Here is a 25,347-nt window from a genome sequence, read left to right as displayed (position 1 = left end):
TCAGCTCGCATACCAAATCATGACATGGTTGGTGGAGCCTTTGTCGTGATTGAGCTGTGAAACCTCCCACAACCCAGAATGATAGGTCAGCTGCCTTTATATGAAAATTATTTTATTTGCATTTAGGATTGAAACATTCATTTCAGTTTTTTTCTGTTTGTGGATATCCCTGATTACACTTTGAAAATAGGATAAGACATGTAATATTGCTTAGGTTAACTCCACACATAGATTCATTAGTGGCAGATTTTCCAATTATGTTTTTTTTCTATGCAATTTCAATCAATTGGTCAATCGATTACATTTTATTTGCACAGCCCATATTGACCATTCATACTTTGTCTCAGAGGGGTGAGCAATGTTCAACATCTTCCGTCCTTAACCCTCGACAAGAGTAAAAAAAAACTACAGAAAACTGAAGGAGAACTGTGGAGAGAGATACAAGTGAAGGATCCCTCTCCCAGGACAGACAGAAGTACAATGGATGACACATGTAACAGAGCACATCAACAAAATAAAAATATTTACAACAAACATAAGAAAAGACAGTGTCTAACATAAATGTAGAGGTGTATCAATGTAGTTATATAAAAGAAAATGTCTGACATAGATGAAGGAAGCAGTAATTCTGATACATTCACCGGTGATATCTATTGATTGCATTATCCAAATCAAGAAATGTATCAATAAACAATATCCAATTATCAATCTATTGGGTATGGTACCAGTTCAGAGGTAACAATAGTTTTAATGTCTACAATCTACAATTAGTATTACTGTTACTGTATGATAATCACTCCAAGCTAAATAATTAAATGTTATATTTAGACAGAAATATTTTAAGTATCTTTGTTCAAGATATAATATGAATAACTCACTTTTCACACAGTGGAGATACAGTGTTTTATACAGTGGCTGGTTGGGAGCTGATAGAGACCACCAGCACCATTAAGCCAACTATTCAGAAGGATTTGTTGTGGTTAGAGGATTAGTAGTGTGAGCGTGTAAAGGTGACCTTTATACACAGTCATGTCTCACACTAGTTCAGTGGGGACCTTTGTCACAAACTACTAGAGCCTTTTAGCCCAGAGTCAAAGCAAACATCACGTTTTTAAATTGTATTGATTCATTTGGACAGGTGGGTATCAATAAAACATGATAAATCAAGAACACCGTGCAACATCATCGCAGAACATTTATGCTCAAATGTTAAGATTTATTGATATAGATATATGATGTAAGCATCAATGGTATAGACTTATATTTGTACATCTACATAATCATATCTTTCACAAAATTTGAGGCTAGCTTGTTTTCATGGCCACAATCAATATCGATCAATCTGTTTTTGTGCCTGCTTGGTGCTGTTATACCTGATGTCCATTCTGCATCGTAATTTACAATGTATGGGGTTACATTTTCAATTTAGGTAATTCTGTATCTTTTAGGGCAACTAAACCAACTCTGTATTTCCGAAAACTAATTAAAAATCCACAAACTGAATGTTCTTCTACTTCTAGTCCTAGACTAAAACAAATATTTTTATTATTAGAAACATTTCACATAACATGTTTTGATGCCTACAGTACATGATGATGTCTCTAAAAAACATAATTTTACTTGTAATGAAACTCATTCACAGATCGATTTAAATAGATTTAAATGTGCATTATTGGTCCTCTTCTTTGTTAAAAAGAAAAGCTTGAGTTTGTAATTTTGAATAATCTACACTTGGTGAATCTGATGAATTCAGAAATGCTGCTAATCTTGTTCATTTAGGTATAAAACTAATAATTGATAATACAATATATAAAAAGAGGCCAAATAACAAATATGTAAAAATACAGTAATACAGTATCTAATTAATATAAATCAAGGTATAATGTCCTGGCAGGATGAAATCCAGGGCAACAGAGGTCATTCGACCATATTAGTCTTTGTAAACAGGACTTTACCATCCATGTGAATGGATACTGATGTATTTGTTGCTCATGAAATGTATTCTCACTTAGCTTTTACTTTTCAGTGGTAATTACCCTTTCACTTAAACTCTCAGCCTCTCACAGTCATTACTGTTGCATTGTGCAATCTGAGACTATCTGGTGCTGACATATGGGAGTGTTCATTTTTGGAACACAGTGGATTTTTACAAATCATTTTTTTTAAATGTGTACACCTTTCACTACATTATCCTGTAACTACAATCTCTTCACACAAAAACCACACACTAACAACTGATTACAAAATGACAAATTATCCCTCAAATAACATGTGACCCCTTAAATTCCACATCTCCTGAAACTCCTCCCTACGTACATTCTGTATGATATCAGTTATACAATATCTGCCACCAAGGAGAAGCGGGAAACAAAATAAGCGACCATTGGAAATAAGTAGATCTGAACTATTTGGTCCGTGTTCCCACATTTGAGCTGTTTACTCTGCCTTAAAGGTTAACTAATGATTCTCACACGCTTTATTTTTATCTTATCAAGCTATTTCAAACATTTTTTCAACAGCCTTTAACATTTACGTTTTGTATGATCTATAGGTCTGCCCCAGCCGCTGGAGCCCCTGCAGATGGCCCTCCCAACCTCACCAGCAACCGCCGTCTGCAGCAGACACAGGCACAAGTGGATGAGGTGAGTCCTTCACAAAGTCACGTCAGACATTTCTTGCTTCTAAAAGGATCAAAGTTGAAAACAAAAGGTAATTTTGGTAAGAATACATGCTTGAATTTGTGGTTCCACATGAAACTTATCATCACCTATATCCTATAGTCCATCTTCATCCTGTTGGACCCGCTCATCGAGTCGTCCTCTCTTGAAAGCTGTTTGTAGGTTCACTTCGAGTTTCTGTCCCCAGGTGGTGGATATCATGCGTGTAAACGTGGACAAGGTTCTGGAGCGTGATCAGAAGCTCTCAGAACTGGACGACAGGGCTGATGCCCTGCAGGCTGGAGCGTCTCAGTTTGAGACCAGCGCTGCAAAACTGAAGAATAAATACTGGTGGAAGAATGCCAAGGTGAGGACACACAGACGTTTCTCAAATAACAAACAAGTGAATGTGTGAAGGCTGAAATAGATTGCCCCATAAACGTCTTAAAAGGGTGACAAGTCTGTAATGTTGATTTCTAATTTGCTCATAAGTAAGTTAGGGAGTAAATCAATTGTATTTATAAACCACCTTTCAAAACCAAAGTTACAAGGTGCTGTACAAAACAAACATTACAGAGGCATTAGCATAATTGTTCCTGTGCTCTTGAAACAATGACATTTCATTTGAAGAAATATACCAGTGATTAACTAGCTTTAAAAATTGGAAAACTGCTTCTCTAACAACTTATTTTGAAACTCCACTGTCTACAGATGATGATTATCCTGGGTGTGATATGCGTGATTGTCCTCATCGTCATTATTGGTAAGAATTTCTTTTTTTACGTTTGTGGTTGTATATAATGAAATATCTTTTAGATATTGGACAAATATACACAGTATACAATACTTTAACCCATATCCCTGAAAGTAAAAATATATTTTATTTAAAAGCCAAACTAACAAACATTTTTAATTGAAGAAAATCATTATTTCTGCTGACACATTACTCCCCACATAATGATTTGGACTTGATCATGTGTCCTCTCTCTCTTCCTGCAGTGTACTTCAGCACCTAAGAAGAGTCGGTCCTACCCCAGTCTGATCCCAACTTCCTTGCTACAGAAAAAAGAGAAAACCCTTAAATTGATGAAAAATTTAACCACAGATAATTAATTTACTATATATATGTATCTGTCCCTGATTAGCCTCGATATAACACTCCTAAACCCTTCAGGGCCCCATGGCTCCCCCACATCCACCACCTCCCCCTCTGGACCCCTGTCAATATTTGTCCTTGTGATTGTGTGGCCCTGTCTCCTTTCTGGGTCCTCTTGGCTTTTCTAACCTGCCATACCGAGAACCAAACACTTGTGACGATGCAACAGAAAAGGAAACAACGATTGGCGATAATTGTTACATAATTGATATATATAGTTCTTTGTAGAGTTTTATTCTGATATATATACTGTTTTGTAGGTGTGTGTGTGTGCGTATGTGTGTGTGTGCATTTTGTATTTTTTAATTTTTTGTATTAATTTTATGTATGCTTCAGCGTTAACTACTGCCTATTAATCAAAGTGTGCATCTTGCATGTTCTCATCATCTGTCCATCTCCCCAGCTTCTTCTTCTCTCTCTCTCTCTCTCTCTCTCTCTCTCTCTCTCTCTCTCTCTCTCTCTTTGGTGTATTTTTGCACAGTGGAGTAAGTCTCCTTTTAATGAAATACAAAAATTCCATTTTCACCTTCATCTGTGTTAGGCATGCCCACTACGACAGCTCAAAATGAGCCGGAGGACTAAAAATCATGAAGTTACAGAAATTAAAGCTACAAAACTGCCCTAACAAGCTTCAGCTTAAAAGCTTCAGGTTTCTGTAACTTGATGCCTTCAGAAATCCAAGTCTTAGTTTCCTTTGTGGCTTTCTCAGAAAGTTATGCTCATTGATATTGATCAACCACAGAAATGATGCATGAATTGTTAAACTAACCCCCCATTAATAATCATTCCCGGTCCTTCTCATTATTTTCACTTCTCTTTATACTTTTCTTTGGCAACATCTGTAATAACGTTAATCTCAAGTCACAGCTGCAGCTCTTCTGTCTCCCAGCATGCTTGAACACCTTGATTTCCTCTAATAATTTCAAAACTGCCATAGTACAGATGGACCAATATCTGTAGATGTTTGTTTTTTATTTCAATATTACGTAGTGTCTTATTTCGAAAACATTCCTTCATTGCAGTCTAGTGCAAATGCTCTTACTGTAGCACATGTAAGTGTAAGTATCTTTAAAAAAAAAAAAATACATGCGATGAAACTTGTGTGTCGAAAACGTTGGTCATACAAACCATAGGAGAAAAACAATGTTATAGTTAATAGCTGTAAGGGTTAGTTATGGATAGACAGGATTAGACTTTCAGTCTGTCCAAATGATTATTATTTTTTTCTAATATCGGTGATGTTATCTTAACATTGCACTTGCAGTATACTGTGGAGATGTCATTCATGTCAGAAGGTGGATATGTGCTTACAAAACTATTCTAATGCCAGGGGATAAAATGGGGCCATTGCATAAATTGACATTAGTTGATTAAGTTTCATAAAACACAGGTTAATTCTCACAGGCCTATGTCGACACTGAAAAGCCTTAGCCTCCAGTCACTTCTGTTAGTTACTGTGGAATATTCCCGGTCAGACACACCCTCGCACTTTCAGTTGTGTTAGGGAGTGGCTGACGGCAGAGGGAAAAAAAGGAATCTGATTAAAATGCACAAATGCAACCTTGTTTTTGATGGCGCTGTCTGGCTGGTCAAGAGCCTGGCCAAAGCAGATCCTCCTGCAGCAAAACCTGAAGAGCACATTTAAACTAAAGAGAGACACAGCCTTATTTGCAAATCCAGGGACAGAGGCTAAATGAGGAATAACGGTTGATTTCCAGTTGAGTTTTAGTTTCAGCGGTCTGCTAACTTTGGGGTAAGTTAGTGCCAGGAAACGTGAGAAGCAATTCTTAAAAAAAAAAAGAAGATAAAGTAGCCTTCCTAAGAAGAGTGTTTTGCTAGTGCAGCGGTTCTGTCTCAGTGTTTCTCCCTCTAGTTAAGGCCTTTTTTTCTTTTTTAACTACAATAGATTATATTTTTTATTATAGTATATTTTTGTGTGATACAGACGGGTAAAGAGGAAGTGTGTGATCAGCACCGTCTTGCTGCCTCTAGCAGTGAACTCCTCTTCACCTCTGTCTGGTGTGTTTTTTGTAATTCAGCTCCATGCGTTATACACTGCCAAACAACAAGGGAGAGGCCTCTATTGTTATTTCTTTCATCGGTGCTCTCACTGGTTGGTCTTGACTTATTCTTCCACCTTTCTTTGTTGGTGGCGTCCTCTCCTGTGTATACTACCCTTTTGGCTACTTTGTGAGCAGGAGAGCAGGACTGTGTGATGCAATTGGTTTTTTAATGGTCTGTCAAGACGTCAGATATGAAGACAAAACTAAAAGGAATGGCCAGTAGGGATTAGAACCATTTTACAGATTGATTTGCAGGGGTTTTGCTGTGCTTGGAAAAAGCTGTAATTCAGTTATTTAACTAAGCTGGATTGTCAACAATCATAAAGGTATAAATTCAGCTGTCAGAACTTTGAGTAGGCTACCATCACCAGAAGGCTTCAGAGACCGCAATTCACCTGCAATACTCCAAATAAAGTGTGGGTAAAGCCTTAGTAGCCTCCTCCCTCTTCCCCATAACTTTATAATCCTTCCCCCTGAGCTGAGTGGACCAACGTTCCCGTTTGCTCAACTTGCTGATACAGAATCCTACAGTGTGTGTGTGTGTTTGTGTGTGTGTGTGTGTGTGTGTGTGTGTGTGTGTGTGTGTGTGTGTGTGTGTTAGAATAGCTCTGTCTTGGGAATATCCCTAGTTTATCCCGAGAGATTAGGCCGCTTAAACCCCAGGCGTGAGGGCACGTTGCTTCCTTGACCACCTTGAATTACACAAGCAGAGAGGTTACCGATCTGCCGGCCAGCTCTATTAGGAGGGACCCCGACCTCGACGAACCCACTCTTCCTCCCTACTTCCTGCTTTCCCCCTACATGTTTTCCTCTAAACAGAGCAAGAGTAAACTGCAGAAGATTACCAAAGACCAGATTTCCACGCTTACGCTGCCAACTGCCATCAAAAACAAGCAGATAGAAACAGGTTATTCAAACGGTCCTGGTCTGTTTTTAAATATCTCACACCCTTATCGAGTCTATCCACGATTACAGGAGCTGTTAAGTATTGCACACTATTTATAGTGTGTCAGTTTGGCTTGGGAGTGTGCCATTATGCAAGTTAAACCAAAACATAAGGACCGCATGCTTCAAATCTCGACCACAGTCTCCCCAGGTCTGAAGAGCCTCTGCAAAAAGGTTTTCAGACACATGATCCTATGAGTAATAATAGCACAACTCTTCTTTTTTTTTTGTCTCCATAGTGCTGCCGAGTTTTAAAATGAAAAGAAATGTAAGCAAACTACAGCTATTAGACATAATTCAAGAAAAAAATGTAAAAAACCTGCATTGTTTGGTGTTGTAATACGGGGGTGTTTTGGGGGGAAAGGGGGTCCTATATCCTCAGGTTGAAGGTATAAGCAATTTACCAAAATATATATGAGGACAAAAACTATATAAGCAAAGTATAAAATTAGATTTTTTGGGCAATAGAAAATCCTTTCATAAAGGTGGTCCTTTTAGCCATGCTGCAGGAGTGAACCATGGTGAACTGAGGAGAAATAACACTAACTGATTGGGGTAGGACTTCTGTGTTATCCATGAGTCCAGTTGTTGTCCTGTGAGTGCTCAACCAATTTGGTCACGACGGTGAAAATGAAAATGAGAGCTCTCTTTTTTTCCTTGTTGCTTTATTTTCTGTGTGAGAAAAAGTGTGCACACTTTTTACCACCGTGGCACTTTTTCCCGTTGTGATTCGTTGATTTCGGCGGGATTGGGGAACACGAGTCGATGGAGAATATTGTCTGAAGGGTCAACCTGGAGAAATGTTCAGTAATCTCAACTAAAAGCTGCGTTCAGATCATTTGGTGGTGATGCAAAGTTGCCGACAAGGATGAACTTGTGATTCAGTCTTGGAAGGAACCACGCAGAGAAAAAGAGACAAACACAACATCCAAAACTTCAACATGTGTTACGTACAAAGTAGGGGATTGATCCCTAAAGCTTGCCGTCACCACCAAACGAGATGAGCGCAGCAAAGAGGAGGGACCCTTATGAGTCACTGAACGTTCACAGGATGGCTACAAACACAATATTCAACTTCACATATGTCAACATGTTTTATTTTGAACCAAATATTGTGTTTTTTTTCTTCTTTTGCATCAATTTAGTAATAACTCCAGATGTCACTGAATTGTTTGTGTGTAAGCACTGATGGGTAAAGGTAAAGAAAATGGGAAGTTAATGGGGGAGAAAAAAAGAAGTATTTTTACCTTCAATTGTCCAGAATGCTTAGAATGATTCTACAGTTTACATCAGATTGCTGTTTGTATCTATGAGATATATTTTTTGTTGAAATCCGTTTATTTTTGAGGAAAGATTTTGATTTCTCTTTGGGGCTCCTGGGATGAAGGTCCATATTGCCCCTGGTCATCTGGCCTTACAGGAGGGATAGGACGGGAGGATCACGGGCAATGTACTCAGTTTTATTTTCTTTCTTTTACTTTGCTTTTATTTATTGATAGATTTATTGTGCCGTCATTTGGTATGGGATTAGAAACTACACAAGGTTGACTCAACGTAAAGGAGAGGAGACTGAATGAAAAATTAAAGTACATAAAATAATTGTAGTGTAAATCTATCAATGTCTTATTATATTGATGAACATCATGAAATATATGTATATTGGAAAAACAGTATCTATGACAACTTGTACTTTTGTGTGTGCTTCATGTGCTTTGTGGGTGTGCAACAATGGGCAGATGCAATTTTGACTGCAATTCTGGGACCTTATCTGACCTGTATGAATAAGCATAAATTTACTACCAACACAAAGGTAAACCTCTCTCCTGAGTTCATCTGATTGGTATGTTTGAAAAATACATGGAGACCTGAGGCTACTATGATAGACGTTTCACACAAGCTGATGGACGGAAAATACTAATGTAAAAGTCACAACACAACCACAAATTTACCACATTTAAATGACTGTGTGTCATCTACATATGGATTCACAACACAGCATTAACAGCAGCTCTGACATGATAACAAATGTTTGCTTTATTGCCACTATAAATGTCATTTAATACTACTTTGCACACATACAGTTTTTTGATGTGTTTACCGGAAATAGTGCCTCCATAGTATTTAGAGGAAAATCGATAAGCGTACAGATTATGTGACACTGAAGGATCACCTGTGTGGAGAAATCCAAAATGTTGACAATATATAAGAAAGGCAAGAAAAAGAGAAAAGAAATTAATAAAATAAGTAGAGTAATACATAGTACATAATATACATCTATTATATCAATATTAATTTTGGACAAATGCACTTCAGACATATACATATATATGCATACATAGACTGTAAGATTATAGGTAGGAATATGAAAATGAGCATTAAAATGGTAAGTGCTAAATACATGTTTATATGAATGGGTGTAAATTAAATGTTATATAATAAATAACAGTATACTATAAATAGTATACAGGTAGAAATTCAAGTTTTGTGCAGAGGACACTAATATGAAAAAGTATCTATAGATTTTACGGTTTGACCCTTGATAACACACTTAAGGGACACCAGTACTGGTAGTATTGATTCAAACAAAGTCATTTAGAAAGACATAACATTTTATTTGTGTCACAGAATGTGTTTTATTTTCTCACCAAGTGTAGATTCTAGCTGCAGTCTGCAGCTTAGAGGTCATGGCAATAAGAAGCTTTAAGTAACCAAAGCTTACAGCATATTGTAAAGCGAAGCTGCAGTGAAAGCACTTTCTGGTGACTTTACTTTCGAAGGACAAATGGGGCTCCTAACCAAAACCTCATGAATGACATATCATCTGTAGTTCCCAACACATACATTTCATATAACCTTCATACAACCATCCAAAGGTCATCACAATATGCTTTCCCCCGAGGCCTCTGCACCATTGACTGACGGGATCTACTATATTCAAATAAAACACATTTTCAAGCTATCCTGCACGTTTACAAAATCAATTCAGGATTAACACTAAAACTCCACAGTGCCTGTTTGTACACATTGATATTAGATGAAATATGAGAATCATGACATAAGCGCCACCGTCAGATGTAGTTTCAAGTCTTCACCATCAGGTGGCAGCATCACAACTACAGAGTTCAGTGTGGATCACAGACCAAGGACTTCTTCATGTTACTGTCAGTGGACATCACTTATCTTCACTGCATATAACCATTTAAGATTACATTTGTTGAAAAAAAAAACATTATAAATGTATTTTTATACCACTGATTGATTTTCAGTGGCATAAACATTTCTCCATAAGCACAAGACAACAAATACCAATTTAGTATTTTATGTGGAACCAACCCTGTGATGCCAAATATAATTTGAATAGTGTGTTTGAAACGTGGAATTATATAATCTCGTGTTGTTCACTTCCTGGATTTTCCTCTTCAAACCGCTACAGAACACATCTGAAATGAGGAAAGAGCACATTTACTACAAAATAAAACAGGAAGTGAAACATGAAACTGCTAAAAAAAAAAAGCCCTACACAACTGTTAATTATGGCTATTTATACGAATTTGAAAGTTACAGCAGCAAAAAGCACAATTCATTTTCTCTAACATCAACACAGACATTAAAGAGTACAAGGTTGTTTGAAATGTCCACTGTGTTTTTTCATTTTTGAAGATACTCATCTGTTGCTTGACAGCTATTGTTCTTTTTTCCACTGAGGAACACATTATTTTCCAGTTATCACATTGTCATTACCCTCCTCAGGAGGAGGATGTGTTAAAGGATGACGTGTCTCCTGAATATTTCCCATCGGTAGTGAGACTGTACTCTTCATTTTAAACACGTGAGTCCACAGTGTGTTTTATGATCCTTGCTGTAAGATTACCCTTTAATCCTGTTCATTCCAATTGAGTTTCAGTGATCTCTTTTGCACACACTGAATTTCACGAAATTACATTTTCCCACAATGTGCACAATGAAGTGTGTCCAGGAAAAAGCTGCTGTGCCTCACTGACATTCCTCTTCAAACCTGAGGGAAGCAGACGACTGATGATAATTGTTAATGTGTCATATTTAAAGTTCTAAGCCTAAACTAGTTCCATCCGGAGTCTTCTTCGTTTTTAGAGCAGGTTACCATCTAATTAAACCTCCTATTATTATCTCTTAAGTGTGTGTTTCTATTTATTGCTGAGTTCATGAGTTCATGAGAAATTTGGCCGACTGTGCTGCATAACTGGAAGACCGACAACAGGATAGTGGATCTTCGAGGAGCCACGATGATAGAGAACAGATCTACAGCTGTTATGAAATCAGTTTGTAGTCCTCTGTTTCCCCCCCTCACTTTGAATGAAGTAATACATTGAAGACATTATCTTTGACATGCTTCAACGGGAGAGTAATTAGCAGCCTGGAGGACATATAAAACAGCCACGTGTTGGCTTCAGGGGATATAACTGCAGGGAGTGTTCAAAAAACAACTTTTCACTTTATTGGACATCGTTTCTATGCCAGTTCTGAGTTTGCTTTCCATGTTTCTCCATCATCCAACCCCTTCTTTATTTACCCCCTCTCACCAGTCACCCACTCCCCCGCTGCTCTTCCCCTCGACGGAGAAGGAATGCTTGAAGGAACCGTCCAGAGTTATTGCAGAAACCTAAACCCTCGGCTTGGATTCCCGCTAAGTGTAAAGGTCACTGTTCCTCCCACACATAATGGCGGTGTCTGCGCAGTCACTCAGACACTGTCCACCCCCCCCACCCCCCCAGCAGCAGCAGCAGCCTCTGCATGTTGCATTCCTGCTTCTGCTGCTTCTTATCTGGGTTTAACACAAACACGGCACGGCAGGACCGGGCAGCTTCTTCGGCTCTGCGTGAGAACCACAACTGTCAAAGTCCTCGAGTCTTCACTAACTTCAATCTTTCGGTAGAGAACAGTAGAATTCATGCACCTGGAAATAGAATCTCTTTTCTTTGAGCTTTTATGGGCTGCACATCCTGCTCGCTTCAGACTGTAATCAAGGTGTTGCATCTCTGCCGTCTGAGCAAGTGGCTTCTTTCCCGGAACACCATTCCCTTCATATAGGCCTCAGTAATGTAGGCCAGAGGGTTGGCTCATTCACGACTCTTAACGGAGAAAGAAAACTCCCCCCTTGAGATTGTTATTCTGGCCTGGATTGTGGGTCAATCGCTGACTCAGATGTTATGGGGCCAAAGGAGCCCCTGGGGCTTAGGGGAACATGGTGGGAGGAAAGCTGTCATTAGTTTTATGATACTTTATTGTCTACAGGTCCTTTTGGATCCTCGAGGGTTCATATTTTAAAGTGCATGAAACAAAACGTCCATAGGTCTGTTTAAATCTATATTTCCTTCAGTTAAGTAAAGGTCTCACATGCTGTTGTGGTACTCTAAGATTTCTGGCACTACTTGTTGACCCTCAGGCTCGGCCCCCACCTGTGCACCCTTCACGGCAATAGGCCAGAGAGTTACAGTAATGGCCTTGCAAACCAAATTTTAAGGTAATTTATCTTCGAGATTGAACCAAATGAAGGACCTAAAAACATCTGCTTCATTTACTCCCCTCAGCTCTTCTTTCCTATACTTGCAGCCCCTGTTCTATTGAAACCAGGGTTATTCTCGAGGAACATCTGGCTCTAATTAAAGCCTTCTCCCTCCGTACCTCCCTCCTCACACACACGTCATCCCCCCCTCATGGCTCTTTCTCACCGCTGTTGTCCTCTCAGTATCTGTCTGTCTCCGTATCCACTCTGCAACTCCTCCACCCTTACGATTCCTTCCCACTCATTCCCTCCCTCTCTCTCCGCCCATTTCACGTTACCTCCCCGTAACCCCCGTCTTTCACCTCTTGCCTCCTGCTTCCATCACCCTGTCCTGCAGCACTCTGCCTTGCTCTGTGTGAACGCTGCATCATGATGTATGTGGGCTGCTTCTGGGGTCTCTCCTTGATCCTGTCCCTGAGTTTAGGATGGACGAAGGCTCAGCAGCAGAATAACACCAGGTGAGGTTGCAGTGTGTATAGAATGTGTGTGTTAAATGTCCTGAGTGGTGTTAAACTTGATTATTATCTTCATGAATGTTACTGTGATGTTTTAGTGGGAGTGGAATATTTTTAATTTTTACAAAAATCATGGAATTACTGATTAAAAAAAGAGCAAAATCAACTTTCAAATGAAAAATACTCTGAATTCTTTCCTGTCTCTGTAAGTACATTCTTTCCAGAGCACTGTTTGATTGGGCACAGAGTTGTCGTTTTTGGCTTTTGGCTCATGAAGTGAGGCACGCTGACTTTGCAGTGGCTTAGCCTCCACAGATGTTAATGCTTTTGGTTCTGCTTGTGGGGTCGAATCAGACCAACTTGGCTCTGACTCTGAACATCTTGGCTCTAATCAGCACAGCGTCTGACTTAGCTTGGGTTCAGAGCTATACTTTAGTGAGAAACTATTTTTCCACTGAATTTAGTTTTAGTCGTCCTGATTGTTGCTGTCTTCTTTCCACAATATGTTTACTTCTTCAGAGCGGGGGAGAGAGAGCACATGTTTTTCTAACTTCCTTGCTTCTAGGAAATGTCATGAATAATAATAACCTTGCACGTTTGATCCAAAAACAACACCACAGACTGTAAAAGGCCAGAGAAAAAAAAGTTAAACAACAGTCATATTCTTCTAGGGTCTTAAGTATCCTGTTGGCAAGAGACTGAACTAGGAAATGCTCCTTCTGTGAAATGACTGTTGATATTAAGTCAGATTTGCAACTTTAGGAGGCAACAGAACTTATAAGAAGAAGTGGCGCAATAACTAACGAGGTTAGGAAAGTCTGGAAAACGAGCTCCAGCTCTTTTCTGTCGGTTATTCTTCATTTTTTTCTGGTTCTAAAGCAGCAGCTCATTGTCCAAACACCATAACATCCAAATTGAGTTTTGTTTGTCATGGCAAGCTCATTACAATGACAATCATCAGTTGTGAGTTGTGGCCAAACTTCATATTTAATCAAGAATTTGAACTTTGAAATCAGAGGATTTTAAGTAGGTGAAACATTATAAACAATGTTGTGCCGCCCCAGGCCCATTAATACAGTAAGCAGTTTGGGAACCATTACTTAACAGTATGGATGACATCATCAGGACTTAGCTTTAGTATCTAGAGCCTTCAAAAGCCAGTAACCATCATCATCATTATCATACTCACAAGTTTTCTGGGAGCCTAACTGTAACAAAAGCCCATGTAGGTCCACCTTTATTCCTTAAATGCAATTATAGTCCAAAAATTGAAGGTGAAAGTGGTATAACTGAAATGCTACAGTCACGTCATAGCTGAAGAACCCTACAGTTTATAAAATGAAATAAATAAAAAGGACATGAATTAAAGATATAAACAGATAAACTACATCTGTGAACTAACAGAGGAAAACTATTTGGATGTGGATTTGGATTCTTAATGACATTTTACCAATGACTATTACATTTCATTTAGTTTCAAAGTGATACTTTTCATGACTGTATGCTCCTTTCAGTTAAACATGTACATAAAAACACAACAAGCCTAAAAAACATGTCAAATCCAGCCTTGTTAGCTCCTGTTGGATCAAGCAACACTGAATAAACCAGCTAGAGGCTGCTGCTGTAAATACACAGGACATTGACACAGTGTCTGCTTTGGCTCAGCTTAAAATCCTAACCGAGCACATTCCACAACAAACCCAGCTTGGTTAATTACTCAGTATGGAAGTGAATACACTGTGTTTAACTCCTGTTGAGCAGAGCCACACCAGAGACAGAGTGTGTGTTTGCTTTTTATATAATTATGCGATCTTTAGAAGAAAAATATTGATTAATCAAAACAGGAAGCTAATGTTAATGCTGATTAAAGATAATTAAACAAACTCACAACACTTGCTAGCTGGTTAGCCAGCTACAAACAAATTGATATGAAACTCAGTGCCATTGTGAAAATAAGATTCTTACAATATATTTCTAATTTCTACCATTTTTGATTTATTTGTTTATTCCATTGACAATTTAATTTATAAGTACTTATGTAATATTGGATATTTTGGGACTCAATTCATCAATCAGACTTTTTAAATAGGTCCCACAACAGTCTACATAATTTTTTCAATTTTGTATTTTAACAGTGTAAGCAGACATAACGGGCAAATTATACATGATCAGGGGAGACAGGAAAAATAAACAAACATGGATATAATTTGAATAGTAAATAGTAAAAGGCTGCAAGTTGGGGGTATTTCAGAGTGCTTGAAAGTGATCTGAATGAAAAGACACGCTCTGCTTAAGAAAGTTGTTCAAAAGAGAGTTGAGAGGTTCGTTGAACTTCTGTTCACTGTCCTCAGTTGTGTCCTTCACAGTCTCCCTGTCTCCCTTAGGCCTGTGTTCCACTGTGGAGGTGACCTGGTGGCAGACTCAGGGTTCGTCGGCAGCGAGGGCTTCCCAAGCTTCTACAAACCAAACAGCAAATGCACCTGGAGAATCACTGTGAGTCAGTTCCACCGCTGCATGCAGAAATCCTGACTCCCTGCTCACCCCGTCTCTCAGTGTCTGACTCATGTAAACTCTGGTTTCCAGGTTCCCGAGGGAAATGTGGTCACGCTCTCCTTCCGCATTTTTGACCTGGAGGCCGACTCACAATGTCGTTATGACTATCTGGATGTTTACAATGGCCATTCCAACTTGGTGCAAAAACTGGGTCGCTTTTGTGGAACTTTCCGACCGGGCTCTGTAATTTCTACCACAAACACCATGATGCTGGAGATGGTGTCTGATGCGGAGACGCAGAGCCGAGGGTTTGTGGGCTATTTCAGTGGAACCAAACCGAATGGCGATGGTAGGTGGTCACGTTTTAGAGTAAACGTTTTATTTTTGTCTTCTTTGTATTCTTTATATTATGTTACTGATACGAACATGCCTGAAAAGCATCACACATACAGTGTTTCCAGTGTTCTTGACCAAGCTTTTGAGACAATGTTGATTTTTAACTAATACGTGTTTGATGGTTTATGGAATTGTTCAACCTTTTTGAAAATCCTCAATATTTCAGAAAAATTTAGATTGATTTCTTTATAAAGTAATTTACTTAAAGCTCCATCTATCACTTACAAGCCAATTGGATGCCAGGATGTGAATAAAAAAAGACTGCAGAGCATCTGGATGTGAATTAATTCACCTTTATTATCAACTTACAAGCCCTTATAAACGTTGACTAAGTTTTATGATACCACTATTGTGATTCTAAATGACCTAACATTTTCGTATTTATGCTAAATAATCTGTAAATATCAGTATTAACTGCTACTATGAGTAATTTGTTAAAATTATCAAACCTTTATAAACATTTTCAAATGTGGAACAAAATAATTCAGGATTTTGTTGAGCCATAACATAAACAAGTGACACTCCTGTAATGTTTGCATTACACAGCATTTCCCAGTCTCTCAGATCACATGTCTTGTGTAAAGTAGAAAATTAACTTCCAGATTATGAGTGTGATTGATGTGTCGTATAATAAACATTGGAGCCAATTCCAGCCAAGTTTAAAAAGTTCAAAGTATTTCAAAGTGAGTGAACGATTCATTCTTATCTGCATTCATTATGCTCATGTGCATCGTGTTTCAGACCAACTGTTCTGTGGGGGGAAGATAACAAAAGCCCAGGGAGAGATCATGACGCCCAACTGGCCTGACAAGAAATACCCACCAGGAACCAGCTGCTCCTGGCTTATCACTGTGGAGCCTGATATGGTCGGCTGCACCCCCACTCCCAGCATGGAAACATTACATTTTCAAAGCCTTTACAAGGACGACTCTTCCAGTGAACATTAAAAAGTCACATTTCTGTGTTTGTTTAGGTGATCCAGGTGACGTTTGATAAGTTCGTCCTGGAGCCTGACACCTATTGTCGGTTTGATTATGCGGCTTTCTTCAACGGTGGAGAGAAAGATGATTCGCACCTGATTGGAAAATACTGTGGTGATCAGGCCCCGCCGTGAGTAACAATCAGTTTTAAAGCTCTATATTGACCATTTCAGTCCAACTATCCACTACTTACACCATGACCATTTCCTGTTTCCTGTGCAGACCATTCATCACCAATGGCAACGTGCTACTGGTCCAGTTTGTGTCCGACCTCAGCGTGACATTTGATGGATTCCTCGCCTACTACACCAGCGTCCCACGTGGCTCTCAGATCACACCAGTCACCTCTGGAGCTGGTACGAGGTCAATACCTCGTACCAAACCTGCGGTGAAACCTCTTGTGCCCAAACGTCCAGCCGCTACCCTGCCGCCACCTGCCCCCACCGCAAAGTACGTGCCACCTCCTCCCCCGGAGCCCGCAGTTAGACCCAGACCGGTCAAGCCTACGAGAGGCCGCGGACAGGACGGGAGGGTGCCAGCCACAAGGCCGAACGGAAAGAGGCCTGGTGAGTGAGGTCATGTGAACGTGTGTGCATCCATGAACGGAAGGTATCTGCATCTAATTCACTTTTTTTGTGTCCTCTTCATGTTTCTAGTGCCTCAAAACCCTCTGTGTGCCCAGGCCTGTAAAAGAGATGGAACCATCAAGACGAGCTTCTGTGCCAGTGAATTTGGTAAATGTCCTCCTGTTCACTTGCACAATAATTAACCAATCAGATGCTGTGTTCTGACTGAGCCCTCCTCTATTCAGTGATTACAGGGAAGGTGACCTCACTGGCCCCTGGGCCCCGTGGCACTGTGCGCGTTAGCGTGTCCATTATCAAGACCTATAAGGCAGGTCGGCTAACCATCACACAGGTGGGAGAAACCATGTCGGTTAGGCTGGTGTCCCAGTGCAAGAAGTGCCCGCTGCTCCGGAGAGGTACGTGCTTCTCGGAATCACACACGCCAGATAGGTCAATAACGTGACACTGATCAAACTCACTTCCTTTCACTTTTCTTTCCGATAGGTGTCAACTACATTATCATGGGTCAAGTGGACGAAGAAGGACATGGCACCCTGGCCCCTGGTGCATTCACAGCTCCCTACAAAGCCCCACATCACAAACTATTGATGAATATCAACAACCAGCCCTGTTAACCTCACTCCCCCGTCCAGGACATGATGCCGACATATCACACACACACAAATCCAGAATGTTCACTGTGAAATACAAATCTATAGAAGCACAACACTGCAGTAAAACATAACGTAATTTTTACCCACCACTTAATGCAAATACATTGTTTTATTGAAACACCTACCAGACCTTGTGTTTGTAATTTATACATGAATAAAGGTTTTTATATCTCTTTCACGTGGTTTGGCTGAAGAATCATTACTTTCACTTTTTCCCCTTTAATTCGCTCACTTCGACGGTCTGCACTATGTCTCAGTCACCATCTAGTGGATTAAAAGTGTAATAGCATCCAAGCTCAACTTGGTCTCATTTTGACATTTTTATTCCAAAACAGGTCTCGATTTAAAACCATGTGACCATTAGTCCTGTGACCTGTACTCGTGATGTCAAGAGTTATACCAGATTAAAACATTGAATAAAATGAGTCCTTTTGAAAAGTAATAACAAGTAAATAACTGAATGAGATTCTTGCTATGGTCCCAACTGAATAATGCAAAATGATAACATTCTACTTTGTGTAGCACTGGCAGATTATCTCAATTGTATATTTATCTTACAGTTGTCTTTTTGATTATTTCATTATGAACTGGATTGGTTTTCCATTGTATCTAAAGACTTACCTGGATAAACAGTTGTAATATTTATTCACTTGTCAACATGATAAGATGACTTATTTGCTCCTTTTTCTATATTTGAACAAAAACAGGGCACGGTGTGACGTAATTTAAAACGAAACAAACTAATAAATAAAGTTTATAATTGAATTTTATTTCAAGACACTGCTTACAAATTATAATTACTGTTAGAATTGAGATATTATTGATTAAGTACATTTGAAAAAGTGAACTTGCTAAAGTAAATTTTGATTTAAAATATATCCTCTGATTCAGTGGGTTATAGGGTCAAAATGATTTTGTTATTTAAAATAACCACCATTAGAGATATGTAAAGGTCAAAAATACATTCAAGCTCCTCTGAGCCTTTTTCCTCTCCAGAAACAGTTATTATGGTTTCCTTTGGAATGTATAATTACTCTTAAATTATTTTTTAATTAGGCAGAAACACCATTTTTAAAGAATAAATGAATAGCTAAACTCAAACCAGGTATGAAGTGATTGATAATGTATACAATCTAAATCAAATTACGAACATTAGCCTCTTTTATCTCTGCTAATTTACAGAATGCAGTGGTGGAAAGTTGCCAAGTACATTTTTTCAAGTACTGCACCTATTTTCAGCTTTGAGAAGTTTTTACTTAACTTGAGAGTTTCCATTGTATTTAACTTTAAAGCTCTACTGAAACTTCAAAGAACATATGGCACTCTTTACCTCACTACAATCATCGGAAAGCTTTCGTTAATAATTAGTCATACAAAATGTAAACAACAAAGGTATGATGTACTATATCTACTCTAAAATATAGATAAAGTTACTTATTTGTGGTTAATACAATAGGATGTAGACTGAATAAATACATCATAGTGATATCACATGCTAAGATGAAAGATGTACCACAGTAATGTACTGTATATCTACCTGAGTCTTGAACACTGACAGTCACTTGTTTGAATGTTCACGTTTTAATGAGAATTATCAACATGTTGGACACCTGTAGAAATGTTGTCCCGTTAAATGACGTGTCTTTACAGTCTTACCACAGAAGCTCTAATCCCACAGACTTGGAATAATGATGCTTGCAACACCATATGTGCACATTATTTTGATGTATTTTGAAGAAAAAACACAAAATTCAGCTCGCAGGTCAACCAACACTGTTTTTAAAAAGTATAAAAAATACATGTGGAAAAGTATATAAAAGGCAATATTGAATTCCAAACAATCACAATAAATGATGATGGATTTTTACAATGGCTGTATAGAAGTACAATGGCAATTTGCATTAGAAAAAAAAGCTAAACTCAAACAAAATGACTCAATGGATACATCTTACAATCATTTAGACATTCCTCCTCTGCGCTCCTCCCCATTCTCCTCCCCTCCTCCCCTACACCCATATGCTGCCCTTCCCCTCCCTGTCTGAAGCCCCCTGCTGACCACAGCAGCCAACCCCATCAGACTTCCGGTGGCGATGGAGGGGCAGGTTCTTGTAGACGGCGCGGCTGTAGGGGATGAAGCACATGCCCAGCTGGAGGTGTCGGGCCAGGCGACAGTAGGCCGCCAGGGCCAGGACCAGCAGAGGGGTGAGCAGCAGGAAACCTACAACCAGCAGGGCCACGCAGCCGCCGTCATCCAGCACGTCTGAGCAGTACAGAGATGTTCCATGGGGCTGCACCTGGAGGACGAAAATGGATGGATGAATGCCATGGTTACTAATAATCGAGCTGTGAACAGGTCAAAGGTCACAGGTCCTAGAGTTTTTCTGAAACCCATGTCCTGAATCTTCTTCTCCAGTGAACGCAAACCCCAAAATTCAAGCTACACTCACAAAACATTTAACTTGTCTTGCGAAATCCAACAATTGATTCAAAACTATTTTATCTTAACCCAAAACCAAACACTGCCACCACATAAGACACAAAGCCGGCTAATGCAGAAACACTACCCGGCAATCATCACACACTATATATATAAATGCAAAACTCTGCACTCACAAAAAAATGTTTACCAAAACATTAAGATATTTGCCCATTCCTGCACTTTATTAAAACTTAGATGTAAACATGAAAACCTGAAGGAAAAAACAAACTGCACTATATGATTTTATAGTTGGCATTACATCACAGGCAATGCTCCCAGTTCTGAACAATGGGAAAATCATTTTTTCCGGATCCAGCTTGGAAAAGATTCCACACCTACATCATCACACTCTGTGTCCATTCACAAGAGATTTTCCTGGATATCAGAGTTTCGGTCAAACACTTTCCACCAGCATACTGAGAAAAATGATTCCATAGGGTTTACGAAGGGAGAGTATATGGTGGAAGGCAAACATTGAGAAAACACTGGATATTGATATGACCAATAACGTATTAATAACCAGAGTGAAAGATGACATTATTGTCACAAATGAAAACATGAACATGATGCTCTGCCTGTTCATGACCTCTGCTTGTGTCTGATTGATTGATAAAGTTTAGTGTTGTATGGTCCCTGACCCCCCTAACATGATTGGACACGTGTGTATATGTGTTACATGTTTAGTGGCTGTGTGTTATCGCGATGAGAACAGGGTGTTGGTTGTGTTTAACCTTTGGGGCCTGTGTGTGTCATGTTGGACCCAGCTGACACCCCATTCAGTTAGAGAATGGGGTTTAATGTCTTATTCATTCAGAAAAGCTCCCAACTTGTACCCTAGTTCCATATTTCACACTAATTCCAGGGAGGTTTTGTTGGTTTAGTGTGGTCACACTGGAAACTGAATCATCATCGAGTGGATTTAGAAAAATCTCTGTATGGTTTATGTTATGGTCCCACAATGCACTGCACTAAGGAAGTGGAGCAGCTTAGTGACAGCTGCAAAAAATTTGAGTTAAGCTCCAGGAATATCCAGAAAAACAGCATCAAATCTCTAGAAAAACATTTTTCTTTCTCCTTGTGCAGTTCTTTCCCTGATTGACAGTCTACATCACTTCCTGCTTCAGAACATTTCTTAATTTTAGAGAGAATTTATTCACAAACTACTGCTTTTCAATCTGCAAGACATTTCCAAGAGAGAGCATTACCGTGGAGTGGCAGAGGAAGCCGAATATGACCATAATCAGAGCAGGGGTGAGGATGGTGCCGAACACGATGGAGGCCAGCACGCCGTTGATCAGTGCGATGATGAGATTCTGGGCAGTGACCAGCACAGAGCAGGCCCAGCAGTCCAGAGAGCCCCTCAGCTCCAGGGGGGAATCAGCCACCTCGCTGCCGCCCAGCGAGTAGGGAGGCGGCACCACGACCGCTGACCCCACTCTGGAGGGGGAGCGTGGCTCAGAGGGGGCCGTCTCGGACATGGTCTTCTCCAGCGTCCCGTTCAGTGACAGACTCATCTTCTTAGTGGTCTGAACTGCAGGGAAAAGACACAAAATAGATTCATCCCAATAGTGTTGTGAGTCTAATCAATAATCTGGATTAAATTTACTTAATTTCAACCTAGCCATCAGGATAAGAAGTTCACATTTGGAGGAAAACTGCATAAAGAAAATTTCTGTTTCACAATGTGGATATAATGTGTTTTCATCATAGTAATGTTTGAAATATTAAAGTGTCTCTGATTACAAATAACACCCATTTTTTTCTGTTGCTCAAAAATTCTCCCTCCATGTCCTGATTTCTTTTGACGTCCCAGTAAAAAACATGAAAAGCTGTTTGTCCATTGAGTAATGACCTTGTTGAATAATGTGGTGAAAGGCGTGGAAAGTCAACACAGATAACTGCACAGCTATAAGTGGGAGGAAATGGATTCCACAGACCCCACCTCCAAACTGCAGGATAACCACCACCCAGAACAATGAGTCCACGGCAGCTGGAAAACTCTGAGAAGTCGAATCCGTAATCACTGATGTGGGTGTCAGAACAATGTTATGACTTTTAAAGAATGAAAGCTGTGCTACAGTTTTTTTCTACATTCACAATTAATTCATTCGAACTCTGTGACTTAACGGAAATTCTCCATGTGATGAGAAAACGACAAATTCCTCTATTTCCTGCGGTTTTCAGTGGTATGAGCAGCTTCTGTGTGAAACCATGTGAACACATGTGTTTCTTTCATTTTTGTCCTGTCAATGACACTTTATGCAAATGCCGGTAATGTACACCGCCCCCTTCCATCATCCGCTCACTGTTGGGTGATGTCATAGGATTGTTTGCAACAACCCACGGCCTGTAGAAAAACCTTTTTCAAAAAGTTCCTTACTCTTCCTGGCGTCTTCTTGCATTCCTGAAGGGGCTCTGTGTGTGAGCGCGTGTCAGCCTCCAGCCTGGAGCCTTAACATTTTCCTCATGATGAAATCATCAATTTTTGTTTCCAGATTGAATCAACCTCATCAAAATTCACAAATCTCCACAATCACAGAAATTTGGTCAAGATCATTCTGGTTGTTTAAGAAGTATACCCTGATTCATTCAAGTAAATTAGCTACTTCGATAAGGTTCAGGTTTGGCCTTCTCCAACACAGCGAATGAATAAAAGAGAAATACTGTTGATACACTTACTGTGTGGTATAAACCTGAGGATGTGTCCTCCTGCAGTTCAATGACGGCAGCAGATGATGGGACTCAGAGACCTGTGGAGCAGTGAGTGGTCGGAGACAAAGAGAATTTCAAGAATTTCCTCCTGATGTATGTCTTCTCCAGATCTTGAGGATGGTATCCAAGTGAAAGTTGAGATTCTAATACTGACTACCTTTCTAGTTTTCTAGTCTATTTCCAAAAAAGGCAAACCAGAAAAAAAAATCTTCAGATATACGCCTGCTGTTGTAAATTTAAGCTTCCACTCTTCAGAAAGGAACTCCACAGACGTGAGGCAAACTTTGCTTTCCCACTGGCTTCAGCGCTTCCTTTCCTGACATTCTGCTTCCTCACTCCGACTCCAGTTTGAGATATGATTAAGTGAGCGAGTGTGTGTGTGAGTGTGTATCCTGTGTTGCCTCGACTGTGAATGCACAGAGAGCAGGCTGGGCTGTGTTACAGACTGCTGTTTCTGGTGGGCAGGGGAGCGGTGGAGGGGTTTGTGTGATAACCCCCTGGAACCAGGGGGAGGGAGGAAAAGTGTTTATTTGGACAGATTAGAGGAGGCAGGGTACGCTGCTGCCCACTTTACACCCTCACAGAGAACTTTCTCCACTTCACTGGAGGGGTGGGTTTCAACTTATAAACAAGCTGAGCTTTTTTTTATTAACTTTAAAGATTTTATAAATTAAAAAAATACCTATAAAACTACTCTAATACAAACCTAACCTAAACCATGCCAGAAACGTTATTAAAAAACGTACAAACATTGCAGATGAGTGAAAATAGCTGTAGAGTTAAATGTAGATATCAAAAAATATCAGAACGAATAAAACATTATAACATTATATTTAAAAATAAATATATATATGTATTATAACATTTAGTTGCACCTACCTATGCACTTATATGTATAGCACTTGGGTTTTTTGAAGACTTATTGTACTTACATGATTCTTGCTGTTCTGGGCTTGTACCCTCATGGTTTAATGCACTTAAAGTCGCTTTGGATTAGAGTGTCAGCTAAATGAAATGTAATATGTAATGTAATGTCAACAAATTATATATAACATAAATATAAAGGAGAGAAAAGAAAAGAATGAGGGGGAAAACAGTTTCTTATTGCTCATTGAAAATTTTATTGGAATTTTTTGTTGTTTTTGTCATGTATCTATAAGTGACCATGTCAGATCCATCACCCCCGACACTCTGCTGATGCAGACCAATGAGACAGCCACTCAGCAGAATCACAGCATGGTGAAGTAATAATAAAAAAGGTAAAAGGGCCAGCCAGAGCAGCTGGAGATTGGCTTAGAAGCAGGAATGACAGGGCGCTGGCCCTTGACCTTTTGATGAAAAACAGAGCTCCGCTTTCAGAAAACATAAGGAAATGAGGATGGGGGAGAACATGGACTCATTTGGCGCGGGAACGAGGCTATCATGGGACTGATAAGAAACCTGAGGGGCTCAGTTCAAAGGGGGAAATTAGTATTTTGATATGAAGTTTTTCTCATCTCACTCTGGGCATCTGTGTTTATTTATCTTCACTCAGGGGTAGATATATACGCTCCCCGGAGAGAATCGGTGCATTTGAAGATTTGGTACGAGGAACAAGAGCCTGTGGCATTCAATGTAAAAAAAATAAAAACTGAAAAAAGGTCTGAGCAGTGATTCTGCCCCTAACAATGCCACAGAGTGTGTTGTTTGTATGTGTATGTCAATGTTTGAGGGGGTTGGTAGAGGAAGAGCACTCTTCCTGTCCTTGGAACCAGGATATCCGCTGCTGTGTCCACACACACATTGCAATGAGATGTCCCTGTGTCTCCACATTAAGTAATCTCATGTCCTCCAACCCTGGTGACTAAAATAAATGGCAAACGTAAAAGCTGGGAAGACACCCGACGTGAATGACGCATAACCTGTTCTTTATGATTGACAATACATGGATGTTCAGTATGACTGTGTCCCACCCTCATCACTTCACTCAAACCATCCAGGGCGTTATAATGGATAAAATAAAAAATAAATAAATAAACAAACATATAAACAACAGACAAAGATTATAACTCAGATTACCTTCAGTTACTTTCTGGTGAGGAGATCGGTCTGTGAAACTCCTTGAATGTCATTTAAATCCTTTTTAAGGACACATTGTTATGGTGTGCTTACTCCTATAGTTCTGATCTTACCGACTATTTTAAATGTTTTCTTACATTTATTTTCTACTATTTTCTCATCTGTAACAGT

General features: G+C 39.5%; 3 protein-coding genes across 3 annotated transcripts; 2 read left to right on the top strand and 1 right to left on the bottom strand.

Moving 5' to 3' along the window:
• The first annotated feature begins 2,540 nt into the window (after positions 1 to 2,540).
• vamp2 (vesicle-associated membrane protein 2) lies at positions 2,541 to 3,673 on the top strand. Its single transcript, XM_061085342.1, has 4 exons — positions 2,541 to 2,642; positions 2,866 to 3,024; positions 3,369 to 3,450; positions 3,657 to 3,673. Exons 1-4 carry the CDS (start codon positions 2,541 to 2,543, stop codon positions 3,671 to 3,673), a joined length of 360 nt encoding a protein of 119 aa, XP_060941325.1.
• An 8,878-nt stretch (positions 3,674 to 12,551) lies between these two features.
• On the top strand, positions 12,552 to 18,105 carry pcolcea (procollagen C-endopeptidase enhancer a). Its single transcript, XM_061085432.1, has 9 exons — positions 12,552 to 12,821; positions 15,203 to 15,311; positions 15,402 to 15,660; positions 16,449 to 16,573; positions 16,681 to 16,817; positions 16,910 to 17,253; positions 17,344 to 17,421; positions 17,499 to 17,669; positions 17,758 to 18,105. Exons 1-9 carry the CDS (start codon positions 12,733 to 12,735, stop codon positions 17,886 to 17,888), a joined length of 1,443 nt encoding a protein of 480 aa, XP_060941415.1. The 5' UTR covers positions 12,552 to 12,732; the 3' UTR covers positions 17,889 to 18,105.
• A 1,384-nt stretch (positions 18,106 to 19,489) lies between these two features.
• On the bottom strand, positions 19,490 to 23,565 carry tmem88a (transmembrane protein 88 a). Its single transcript, XM_061085738.1, has 3 exons — positions 23,086 to 23,565; positions 21,612 to 21,937; positions 19,490 to 20,221 (listed from the first exon to the last, which is right to left on the bottom strand). The coding sequence occupies exons 2-3, from the start codon at positions 21,918 to 21,920 to the stop codon at positions 19,934 to 19,936; spliced, it is 597 nt and encodes a 198-aa protein (XP_060941721.1). The 5' UTR covers positions 21,921 to 21,937; positions 23,086 to 23,565; the 3' UTR covers positions 19,490 to 19,933.
• Positions 23,566 to 25,347: the final 1,782 nt, after the last annotated feature.

The sequence above is a fragment of the Limanda limanda genome, chromosome 14 (assembly GCF_963576545.1).
Source record: "Limanda limanda chromosome 14, fLimLim1.1, whole genome shotgun sequence".
Classification (NCBI taxonomy): Eukaryota; Metazoa; Chordata; class Actinopteri; order Pleuronectiformes; family Pleuronectidae; genus Limanda; species Limanda limanda.
This window is presented reverse-complemented; position numbering and strand designations above follow the sequence as displayed.

What these genes read in the sequence shown, in the direction of transcription:
- vamp2 (XM_061085342.1), top strand. Translation starts at nt 2,541, where the DNA reads ATGATCTATAGGTCTGCCCCAGCCGCTGGAGCCCCTGCAGATGGCCCT. An exon ending in CACAGGCACAAGTGGATGAG is followed by an intron (nt 2,643 to 2,865) that starts GTGAGTCCTTCA and finishes TTCTGTCCCCAG; the next exon opens with GTGGTGGATATCATGCGTGT. An exon ending in ACTGGTGGAAGAATGCCAAG is followed by an intron (nt 3,025 to 3,368) that starts GTGAGGACACAC and finishes CACTGTCTACAG; the next exon opens with ATGATGATTATCCTGGGTGT.
- pcolcea (XM_061085432.1), top strand. Translation starts at nt 12,733, where the DNA reads ATGATGTATGTGGGCTGCTTCTGGGGTCTCTCCTTGATCCTGTCCCTG. An exon ending in TCACTGTGGAGCCTGATATG is followed by an intron (nt 16,574 to 16,680) that starts GTCGGCTGCACC and finishes GTGTTTGTTTAG; the next exon opens with GTGATCCAGGTGACGTTTGA. An exon ending in CTTCTGTGCCAGTGAATTTG is followed by an intron (nt 17,422 to 17,498) that starts GTAAATGTCCTC and finishes TCCTCTATTCAG; the next exon opens with TGATTACAGGGAAGGTGACC.
- tmem88a (XM_061085738.1), bottom strand. Translation starts at nt 21,920, where the DNA reads ATGAGTCTGTCACTGAACGGGACGCTGGAGAAGACCATGTCCGAGACG. An exon ending in GCTTCCTCTGCCACTCCACG is followed by an intron (nt 20,222 to 21,611) that starts GTAATGCTCTCT and finishes TTCGTCCTCCAG; the next exon opens with GTGCAGCCCCATGGAACATC.